General features: G+C 38.7%; 1 protein-coding gene across 2 annotated transcripts; it reads right to left on the bottom strand.

The window, feature by feature from the left end:
- Positions 1-590: 590 nt before the first annotated feature.
- On the bottom strand, positions 591-11,604 carry LOC149154066 (transport inhibitor response 1-like protein). 2 transcript variants are annotated; one of them, XR_016262788.1, is made up of 4 exons: positions 10,026-11,604; positions 4,396-4,888; positions 970-1,902; positions 591-859 (listed from the first exon to the last, which is right to left on the bottom strand). XR_016262788.1 is itself a non-coding variant. In XM_089440372.1 (3 exons), the coding sequence occupies exons 1-3, from the start codon at positions 10,619-10,621 to the stop codon at positions 1,150-1,152; spliced, it is 1,842 nt and encodes a 613-aa protein (XP_089296498.1). In that variant the 5' UTR covers positions 10,622-11,604; the 3' UTR covers positions 591-1,149. The 2 variants fall into 2 exon arrangements, 1 of the variants encoding a protein (XP_089296498.1); XM_089440372.1 differs by having other exon boundaries at positions 591-1,902.
- Positions 11,605-11,972: the final 368 nt, after the last annotated feature.

Raw genomic sequence — 11,972 nt, 5'->3', positions numbered from 1 at the left:
CAATAATTTGTGAATTGGAAAGGGCTAAGACATCTAGAGAAACTAGGTCCCACTCCATGGAGACGTCTGGAAACACTAAGTCGCACTACAGGGGATGCCTACCCCTCAAGCCATGTCACCATAGGCCAATATTAATTTATAAACATGTGCAAACTCTACCCCCTCTAGTTTCGAACCTGTGACCTCTACAAACAAGCTCATGTTCTTAACTATACGATGCTGTCAGGGTTCTAATCCGCTAAAGCCATATGCATGGCATCTAAGATGGACATAAACAAGTGGTCTTGCAACCACAATATTACTATACGATGGGCACAAAATCTCTTCATCAATTTCAAAGTTGCAATTATACTTCACAGGACATTAAGGTAAGCTTGACAAACTTGAAACTTGGGAACAGTATGGATAATCCACAGCTAGACAAACCTGATGTTTTGAAGACATAGTATGGATACTCAAAATTTCTCAAAACAAATGGCTGTGAAGCATTGGGGAAAGCCTTAAAGAAATCAAGTTCCTACATATTTGCAATATCGTTTCTAAAGTCTCTTAATGCAATATACACTAAAACTAGAAGTTGGAATGCTGTAGAAATATAAAATTACTAGATACTAGATTGACAATATTATTGTAACTTGAAATAGTAAGTGTAAGTCAAACCTTAATAAAAACAACTAAAATTATCCATGTAGAATTCACTTCAAAAGCTTATTGAAGTGACATGGCAAAAGGACTCATTAAAAGAGTCATTACTTAACAATAACTTCAATTTAAAATCATGTCAGTTGGGGACCCTAAAATAGTGCCCAATGCGTGTGCATAGAGCATTCATTGGTCGTCCTCCACCTTTCAGCATCACCTGTAATCAAGCCATTGTCCTGTATTAAAATAATGGTCAACAATAGGAGCTCTAATATTTAGCACTGTGCCACTTAATCACAATAAGAGCTCCTGCAACAATATCCATACCCTGAAGGAAATGCCAAAGAATATTGCCAATTTGACCTCCTACTCCACTGCACTTGTAAAAGAAATATGTACAAGGACTCGACCCCTACAACCACTGGACATGAAGAATTGAAAGCACGGTTGCTTACAGATTCACCAAATAGTACAATGGCCATTGCCACAAAATTGGACAAGAAATGGCTACAGAGTAATTACGATTGGTGGCATGTCTTTACGAGGCCCTGCTACAGAACGATATACATAAAGTTTTTCCACAAGGCAGTCATTGTAGCTATTTTCTCTGATTATTTCCACATTCAGCCATGGCATTTTTCTTGCTAGCTCCATGCAACCCTGTATACTGACCTTGCAATCAGACATCCATAAAAATCGCATTTGCTCATAATGATGTAAACCAGACAAAAGGGCAGTATCTCCAAAAGGGCTGTCCCTTATTTCAAGCTTCCGTAGACGTCTGCATCCATCAAGAACATACTTCATGCCTAAATCATTATCCCCAGCAAATGCCACTGATAAGGTCTCTAATGATTCTCCATATGTCCCAATGTATTCAAATGCTTTATTGGTCAGAAGGCCAGACACTCCCAACCTCGTCAGTTTTTTGCAGTTCATTACAATGGCACCGAATCCTTCATCCATTGGTTTATGAGTAATATGGTCAGGTTTGTGCCGACCCATGATACAGAGTCGAAAGCTGGTAAGGTTCTGACAGTTTTTTGACATGGTCACAACTGCTGCATTTGTCATACGCTGACAAAAGTAAAGTATCGACTGGAGATTTGGACATCCTTCTGAAATGGCAACCAGACCCTCATCAGATACACAACCATTCCCATCCTCTCTTGCATCCATGGGAAACACTCGGAGATCCCTCAAGTCCTTACAGGTTGCAGCAGCAGCCCGTAGACCTGCATCTTCCACTGTGTCTAAAACCTGCACGAGAATTTTGTTCTTTTATAAGGAAACACTTCATCATGAAAGTAATAAAACAAACAAAAATGCTAAAATGTCCCCTACCAATATGAATCATTCCCATAATGGCCGTATATGACCATGATTCAAAATAATTGAGACAACTCAAAAACTGTAAAGCTTAGACTAAGTTTGTTGAAATTATTCAATTCTAAATAGATAGTCATTGAGTCAGAAGATGTCACCATCTGGAAGAGTAGCCTCAAACCAATAATAGCTTTGTTTATGACAATTCTCTAAAGTTGATAATTACTTTACCATCTGTATCAGATTACATTTCAAACCTCCAAATCTCTGCTGCAGGCTTACTTACCAGTTTCAAAAAGTTTGGAAGTTCAGAAGGGGGAAGGTTCAAAATAGTTTGAAATTTTGAAAAAAGTGTGATATGGACATGATAAAAGTTTGAAAATACGGGAGCATATAAAAGTATGCTTGATATTATACATATTACTCGGAAATTCAAAAGATAACAGGAAAAGATGTCACCATCTGGAAGAGTAGCCTCAAACCAATAATAGCTTTGAATGGCTTCTAATAAACAAGAACGTGGAAGCTTAAAAAGCTTGTGACGGTATTCTAAAGTGGATACTTTAGCGTCTGTATCAACTTACATTTCAAACCTCCAAACCTTTGCTGCAGGCTTAATTACCAGTTTCAGAAAGTTTGGTAGGTTCAGAAGTGGGGAAGTTTGGAATAGTTTGAAATTTCAAAAAAAGTTTGAAATGGACATGATAAAAGTTTGGAAATATGGAGCATACAAAATCATGCTTAAAATTATACATATTACTCAGAAATTCAAAAAATAACAGGAAAATACATGAACACCAAAAAATAAGAGATTTTAATTTTCCTCATATAAAGAGTTTTTTTTCTTGTGTTTTTCCTAAAGAAAATTTTGGAGGTTTGGTGAGGACCAGTTTGTCCAATCTGAAAGGTTCAGGGTTCAGTTGTGCCTAAGCTAGGTCCTGTCAAATCTGGTAACTTTGGCAGCAAACCACTTCCTAACGCCAGTTTGGTCTGGCTTTGTTTAGAATTGCAAGTTTAACGAAGTTAGAACTAAAGCAAGATTAACCTCCTACGGCAACAGTTCTATCCATACGTAGATGCAGTCAAAGAAGTCAATACATGGTAATTGAGATTGATAGCAACTGAAGAAAGATCGATTTTGTTTATAATTTAGCTCCTAATTGTAGTAACATCCATGAATTCGTCAGTTAGAAGACATAATGAAATATGATGACAGGATTTCATTTAACTACCTATGGAAGCAACCCTATGCCTAATTCCATATTTATCACTTGTTTAGATGTGTTTTGAAAGATCAAATATTTGCTTCTGTCTGGATATTCTAAAGTAATGGACCAGGAAGTAACAAACCCAAAGATGCTACAATTTGGACAATTGCAGATAATCTGCTCCAATTCCCTGCAACCAACAACAGCATAACTGAAGTGCAGCTCCATTAAACTGAATAGATTATTAGCAGATACTTGGGAACTTCCTGAAATCCTAATAGAGACGGAAATGACTTGGAATTGTGGAAAACAATATAAGATTCAAAAACTTCTGACAATTCTCTCTTAAAGTTCATAATTCTTTTAGCATTTATATCACGATTACATATCAATCCTTCAAGCATTTGCTGCAGGCATAGTTACCAGGTTTGAAAAGTTTGGTAGGTACTTGAGGGGATTGGAAATGTTTGAGATTTCAAAAATAGTTTGAAAGGTTAGGGGAAAACCCCAGAAATATAAAACATATAAGATTATACATATTACTCAGAAGTTCTAACAGTCACAAGAAAATAAGCATACAAAAGCAAAATTCAAAAAGGAGATATTTCCTCATATAAAGTGCTTTTAGCTTATAAAAGTGAAGGAATATGACATGGGGGTGCAGCAGGGCTCGAATGTAGTTTTTCCTTTTGTTCATCAATTGAAATCCTTTGTTTTCTTTCCAGTGTTTCACTTACGGTTCAGAGATCTGGACTGGTTCGGCCACTCTGAAAGGTCTGGGGTCTAGCCAAACTTGAACTTAAGCTAGGTCCAGCCGTATCTGGTAACTATGGTTCTAGACCACTTCCCAAAGCCAGTTTGGTCTGGTTTTGTTTAGTCTTACAAATTTACAGAAGTTAAAACTTAGAACTAAGGCAAGATTAGCTTCCTACAGTAACAGCTCCATGCATATGTAGATACAATCAAAGGAATCGAGATGATAAAGAAGCTTGAGAGCAACTTAAAGAACGGTGTATTTTATTTACAATTTAGCTATTAATTGTAGGTAAAATCCATACATTCATCAGTTAGAGGACAGGCAGAATGAAATATGTTGACTAGACTTAACTACCTGTAGAAGCAACCCTAAGTCTAATTACATATTTTAATTGTGTTTTGAAAGATGAGAATTTGCTTTTGTCAGGATACTCCATAGTAATGGGCAGGGAAGATAACAAACCCAAAGACGCTGCAATTTTGGACAATTGCAGACAATCTGCTCCAACTCCCTGCTACCCATAACAGCATAGCTCAAGTTCAGCTCCAGTAAGTTATTGCAAACGGAATAGATTGTTGGCAGATACTCAGGAACAACTTCCCGAAATCCTGACAAACACTGAAGTGACTTGCAATTGTTGAAGGCAACCTGAAGAACTGTTGCTTGCTCCGGTATAAAATCATAGGAGAAACAGCCTGTTCCTAAATGTGTAAGTTGTGGGGCTCTCAACATAAGTCGATGCAGCTGTACTATAGAGATAGTCCTATTCAGCCTTAGTTCTTTTAGAGACAAGCAACGTGCCACCAATCTTTCAAGTGCATCAATATTTATCGGGCCCTCCAAACATTCAAAACTAAGGCATTCTAAAGTGGTAGTTGTTTCTGGAAAGCAGCTCAACCAATCAACTCCACTATCGACAATATCATCTTCATTCAGATCAAGTCGTCTTAATTGTCTGCAAAAACAAACCTCATCAATTAGAATTTTTGTGCTTGAAAGGATGTCAATGTTGTATTATTTGAAACAAAGTTAGTTCATTAAAATCAAAAGGTAAAACCTATTTACCTATAAAGTTGTCTCACTAAATAAATATAAAGAAAAAGAAAAGTCAAAAACATCCGCAGATGCCAAAACAAAACATTCATAAATAAGATTCATTTTTCACTCATTTTTGAGTAAAAGAGAAAGGCAACTATCCAGGTCTAGAAATAATTATAGTCTGATTATACATTTATCATTTTGACAGAAAATAGAAATCTCTACCACAATTCCAAAACATTATCGACAGAAACTTAGGTAGTACAAATGCGAGATTAGTGGAAGTTTAGATCCCCAAATAAAGGAAAAGAGTAGAATACTAATGCACCTCATAGACAGAACAAAGACTCACTGCAGACTAGAGGTTGGGTTTGTCTTGCATCAGGTCTGTGTTGCAATTGAGAGCACAGTCCTTAAATTACTGGAAGGTAATACTACTTCTCTATTTACTAGATGGAAGGTGCAACTTCTTCCTCCATATATTCTTCATTATTTGAAATTGACCGTGAGCGTGTTTTGAGATGGTATTCTGAGTCATTCTTGACTGCCCCCTATTAATTACAGCTATTACTATTTATCCCAGGAAAGTGATTCTGAAAGGTTATACTGACAATGGAGTCTTACAAAAGCACCTAGGAGAATAATCAAGTAATCATGATGGTTGAGAATAACTTGAGATGCTCTTGTTTGGTAAGAACGTGTTCAGTTATGCAAAAAATGACCAGTATTCTTATACAAAGGTCACTTACAAAGAAAATTGTCATTTTCCTGCACTTTGGCCAACAAATGCAGAATTTGTGCATTGACCGGTATTCTTGTACAAAGAAGGTCATGTATTCTTGTACAAAGAAGGTCACCTATAGAGAGAATCACCATTTTCCCTGGACTTTGGCCAACAAATTCAGAATTTGTGTTTGGTTCTTTCCTTAGCTTATACAAAGCTCAGTTAGGTAAGACCATTCAAGAGTCAAGACTTCACCAGAAAGCAGAGCAGACCTTTCAAGAGCTTATGCAAACTCTGTTAGGTAAACCTTTTGAACCTAACCCAAGCAGACCTCACTCTGACAAGCCCTTTCAGAACCTTACCTGAACACAGTTCAGGCAAATAAGACTCTCCTGACCTTACCTAAGGAGAGCTCAGTCAGATAAGACTTTTAAGGAGCTTGCATATCAGAGCCCAGCTAATAATATTTTTAGAACCTTACTTACCAGAGCTAGATAAGACCAGACGAGTCTTAACTGACTGAACAGAGCTCAGGTAAGAATCAAGACCTTTCAAGACCTTAATTGACCAGATATCTATTAAGTAAACTGTAAGACCTTTCAGGACCATAAATATCATCCCATCAAACATATGTCTTTAGGGGTGCTCCTTAATATACATAAATCCCATGATCGAACCACAGTCCAGGCCGGCTATTCAAAGACTACACATCACTCACACTCCTAGAGTACTCTTTTACTTCTATGTTCAGATAGACTATCCGCTGACCAGAAGGGAGGAGCATGTTAACATAAATGTAATCAGCAAGAAGAGGTGTTTCTACATTACATGCCAATGACCATGATAATACCATCCTCCAAATCCCTTCCAGTATTACACATATATATACACTTTTGAAAGCAACAAAGCCACAAGAAGCCCAGTTTGCTTCAGCATATTTTAATTTTCTCTGTGCTGAAACTCTTTTATAGAAGTATTGTACTTAAGAAAGTCTAATAAGCATGTTTGTATTGGGTATTATGGAGCCTACCCTTACTTCTGAAGATCCCGTGTAAATGTTTTTATTCATTTTTAAAGGCTAATAAGTGTAGATCAGATTGTAGAGTCTTACAAGAATGGAGATTCTAAAACATGAAATACATCCATCAGACCAGAGTTACACAACTCAGCTCAGTGAAAAACTTGGTGCAGGAAAGATGCAAGAGTTCAATTTGGCTCAGAAAAATCTTCGCTCGTATAAAAAACATTATTAAATACTGTCAAACTTGAGGAAAACTCATTGATCTGGTGGGTTAAACCCAAGTTGGCAGGTTTGACTCGCTGGCAATTTAAATTGGCTCATTTGGCCCTTTGGGCACTGAGTCAGGTTTTACCCATGAGTCCAGTAACTATGCTTCAAACCCTGCTTCTGTTCAATGATCTTGTCAAATCTATCATGTTTTATGGCTTAGCAGATTGTGAACTTGATCAATCTTATGAGAACTGAAACCATTATATCAGTAAAAACCAACACTGTGAATAATGAGGAGCAATAAGGCTATAGTCCCCCAGGCTACCTTTCTAGCAGATACTGTGTATCACTAGAAGCTAAAGGCCGTGTAGAGACTAAAAACATTTGGATGCATCACTCTCATGAAACAAACTTGACATGTGCCTTCAAGACTGACACTATCAAACAAGGGTTACACTTGTTTTTCTTTTCTCTCCCTTGATTGGACCCCTGTTTCCAGTTTGAGCACACCTTCACATCCGCTCTTCATACTTGTCATGGTTTTTGCTTCTGCAGTTAATTTGTACTCTTGCTGGCTAGTTACTTAGCCCTTTTCCTGTTTCATGTTTTCTGCTTTTGATAGAATAGCATTAGGAGATTCCTTCGCACTCCCACTCTCTTGTGCTTACTCTGGATGTACTTTTGAGTACCAATGACCTAATTTTCTGGTCATTCGTTGGACATTGATAAAATTATCATATTTATCTTGTTATAAACTAGAGAGACTATTTGCAGATGAAACTCCATGGCATCCATACCAAGCTCCTTAAATTTAAAGCTGTTGTCAGATTCATATCGTTGCATAACTGAGGATTGGGCACCCAACCTCTCTTTTAAACTAAGTCACCTCATTCGTGTTCATATTCAAATTCAACAACAATGAAAACCAGAAAAAACATCACCACTGCAGAAAAATATGATAAAATTTGTCATTAAGGTTCACCCTGCTTGAATCTTGTGAAATGTCTACTTGTCATCTCTGTCCAGGAGGTTATACAATTTTTGCGAGTACTGGCATAACCTGGACCTTGGCTTATAACATTCTGTGGCCAAATCTGGCATATAACAAGTTCAGATTACATTCCTTAGGTCACGTACTGACAAATTTGCAAAACAAGGTCCAATCCTCAAATGGCAAATATAATCACAAGACCTTAAAATTCACCAAACTTCGATCCTTTTCAATAAAAATAGGTTAACCTCGTGACTATGCTTTTAATAGCCATGAATATTATCATCGAGTAGAAACTCATGCTGTCCAGACAGACAAGCAAGTGCACAATAAACCAGGCTGTTGTTTTCGTGTATATTAGAGCTTCAGCTCACCTATTACAACTGATGGCCAAGTGCAGAGTCCAGACAGACATTGTACCTATATAAGGTCATATGCATGAAAACAGACATGTTGTCAAATTTATGTTTACCAAACTCCTTACAAGATATTGCTCCTGAGGGCAGAGATCTGATTCTGTCGCAGAAACTACTCTTCTCCAAGGTTACCATATAAATGAGTTTGGCAGCAGGTGGAGATGCAGATCAAGTCCAGGTGAGGCAAATTATCAGAAGATTCATGGCTCCTCCTGGGTTCTACCTTAATGGTCCCCGTCTAGCTATCAAGGAGGGAAACAGGGTTTATGGTAACTACATCCAGATCACATGCCCACACCCCTGGAGTTCTACCTCACATTATCCAAATCATTATCTACACAGCACAATGGAACTAGTTATGCATAAACCAATTCAGAGTTCAAAATTTGCTCTCATTACCTTAAGGGTAAGGCACAGCCCCAAATGCACGGTCAAACGTGTTTCTATGACCTACCCCATTGGCCAACACATTAGAATATCTAGAGAGCACAGGAGATATCCAGAGAGCAGGCAGCTGCCAGAGATCTTGAAAGATATTATTTTATATTTACAGCCGTGAGATATGGCAACTACTTGCCATGCAGTAACTTCTGTACTTGCCACTCAGATTTCCCGAATGGAAAGTACAACCTTCAGGTACTCTTGCGCTAATCTTCTATCTATGATACAATCTGGCGATGTTGTAGCACACGTTACTGATATACCTCTTCATCGTGGCTTCCACTGGTTCCATTGACTTTCTGTTTGTAACCATATTTCTCCCTTAGTGACACACCAGGTGATGTCCAGAGAGTGAAAACCAATGGAGAGGAGGTTTGACTTTAAAGTTACCCAGAAATTTGAGATGGCCATTATAGCCATTTTGGTATAAAAAAATGCACACATTTTGACAGGTAGGGGGTTAGCAGCTAATATTTTCTACACGTGGCCTCCAATTGCAAGCAATGCAGATATGGCCTGCGTGTTCATCTTTATGGTGAACGATAGATGTCCTCATAAGGCAACTGCAGGGTCCTTTCACTCCCTGCACTTGGAGGCCACCAAACGGGCTAGACCTTAAACAAGGACATTATGAGCATAAACCAACAATTTTTATAGAGATGACTCAAGTATGAAATCTTTACATCTATATATACACATAAAATTGCTTCTTCAAATAATACATTGAATGTTAATGTATAAAAAACTCATGAAATAGCGGCTCAAGTGAACTCTTCAGGTCAGAGTCCTGTAGCTAGATACAATGTAGCGGCCATAATCTTGGTAGCCCAGAAAGGGCGAGAATTTGGACATATTCTTTAACATGTTTCAATCAAAATAAGAACTAGTACTCCAGCCTAAAAGTCCAAGCAACACAGAAACAAAAGACAGTTAAAGTTGAGCAAGTTAATGCATTTCAAGCTATTAATCAAACAATCAGATATCCTAAATGTTCCAACAAGACCTTGGTTCACTGGTGAGGTCGACAGAGTGTTCAGCCGTTGAGGAGATTCCTTTCTCAGTGCCGTCTACCCCACAAGGTATAGCATGACTTAAGGGATGAGACTCGGTGCAAGTCCCGGGTGATATTGGCAAAAGATGTGCAGTAGTGATTGAAACGATGCATACTGGTTCTATAACTCCTCTACTGATTATTTCTAGTATCATACACTTGTACCACTAGTCAAAGGCTATGAGAATAAGATTCTGTACCTGCACTTGCTTGCAATTATACCAAGGCCCTTGGTGCTGAATCCATCACAGTAAAGCAGTACTAAGTCCTTAAAGTTTGGGAAAGAGTCAGCAAGCAGAGCCAGATCTTCGTCTGTAACAGTCATCCTCTTCAATAACAGCTTCTCCAGCCATGGATAGGCCGGAGCCATGGCCAAAACCCATGGATGCAGATGGGCTCCCCAGTTCGGAGGCACCAGATTGAAATCCGCAAATCTAGGTTTACCCTTCAATGTCACGGACTTTATCTTGGGGAACCTGTTAATCATAGTCCCAGGCGAAAGAGCATAACAGTTCCCTATAAAGACCTGGTGTCGAGTCCAAGCCTCTACTCTGTACCACGATTTGCAGACCAGAGAAACTGCATTTCTGTCCTTGTGGGCTGTCAGAAACACAAGCACATGCTCGAGAACTTCATCGGGGAAGCAGGTTTCAATGGGTTCTGTGTCACTCTGGGATGAAAACTTGCACATGGAGTTCAGATCAAAGCTCACACGCTCCTCCTCCTCCTCAGGGTTTTCTGAATGTTCCTGTATCATTTGGGCCATCTGGGCACCCTTCTCATCGTCTGTAGTCATCGAATGACTGAAAAGCTAAAGCCAACAACCATTTGCAAGAACTACCAGCATTGTTTTCGCTGGTGGGTCTCCTTAGTATTGACTTTTAGCACCATGGATGGCTTCTATCACCATAACCGTGTCAGTTTCCAGCTCAGTGATGGTATGAAAACGAGATTTCACCAGACCCACATCAGTCACAAGCTCTGTGACAGGCCTTTTAAAAGTATGGAAATGAGATTTCGCCACACCCACATCAGTCCCGAGCTCTGTGAACGGCCTTTAAAAGTATGGGGATGAGATTTCACCACACCCACATCAGTTATAGCTTTCTGAAGCCTTGGAAAGCGTGGAGATGAGATTCTGGGGCCGAATCTGATAGCATACTCAATAAGCAGTACCTACTCGACGGGTGGGGACAAGACCGGGCATGGTGGAGTCCATTATGAAGTTCTCGAGTACATTTCAACAAAGCTGAGTAGTAATATGGTCAAGAAGAACCTAGATCTCCTCAATCCTCCCAAGAATAACAACAGTTCATGCAGTTGAGAGAGGGGAGCAAAGACATGAAGCCATTCATATGTAGAAGTGTAGTAGGCCTTCAATGAAGTTCCGAAGATAAGGAGAAATGCAGCAGAGGAGATTGCAGAAATCAAGGTGGATGTTGCAGGCGCTGAGAAAGAGCAGAGCTAGAGTTGTATATTCTAAAAGATTGTGGTTCTGATATGGGGCGGTAATGATACAGGGGATGAGACAAAAAGCATGCAGTGCTCGGAAGGGGACAGGCAGGTCTTATGGGCGAGCTAGCAGACAAGAAAACAATAAAGAAAACATGGTCATGGTCTGGGATATTGGCTTTACAGCAGGCTCGGCAAGGCAAGATAAGGTAGATAGTCTGCTGGATACATTAACAAACATGGGGTGTCCTTATGGGTGAACACTGAGGACTGGGCCGTGCATGTGGAAAAGACTAGTGGATTCTGGAGGGCATCCCAATGGGCATTTCGGTACATTCTATTATTGTATATCATATAATATGATGAGATAAAGAATCTTAACAAGTAGGAGTCAAATGCTCTGTTTGGCTCAGGTCAATTAATCTTCTCAAGGACTTATCATTAATTACAGTTTAGTCAGCTATAATTTCACTGCCTTTTCATACAGAATTGAACAAAAGTGTTCAAATGTCTGTTATTCTGGTTCTCCTCAAATGCCTTATGTTGTTTTGTCCAAATGTTTGTTTCTCTGGTTATTTGATTCTATTCAGATAACTAGTTCAGTATTTGGGTAATATAATTTAAATGAAATTGGGATTAATTTTTGTTATTTAAAATATGTTTTGAAAAAATTAATGAAGTATTTAAATTTTTTA

The sequence above is a fragment of the Pinus tabuliformis genome, chromosome 9 (genome assembly GCF_031772625.1).
Source record: "Pinus tabuliformis cultivar Carrire ecotype Pingquan chromosome 9, CPIR1, whole genome shotgun sequence".
Taxonomy (NCBI): domain Eukaryota; kingdom Viridiplantae; phylum Streptophyta; class Pinopsida; order Pinales; family Pinaceae; genus Pinus; species Pinus tabuliformis.
This window is presented reverse-complemented; position numbering and strand designations above follow the sequence as displayed.

Coding starts and splice junctions, on each gene's coding strand:
- LOC149154066 (XM_089440372.1), bottom strand. CDS start 10,621: ATGACTACAGACGATGAGAAGGGTGCCCAGATGGCCCAAATGATACAG. Junction 4,889..10,025: donor ATAATTGCAAGCAAGTGCAG/GTACAGAATCTT, acceptor TTGTTTTTGCAG/ACAATTAAGACGACTTGATC. Junction 1,903..4,395: donor CAAAATTGCAGCGTCTTTGG/GTTTGTTATCTT, acceptor ATTCTCGTGCAG/GTTTTAGACACAGTGGAAGA.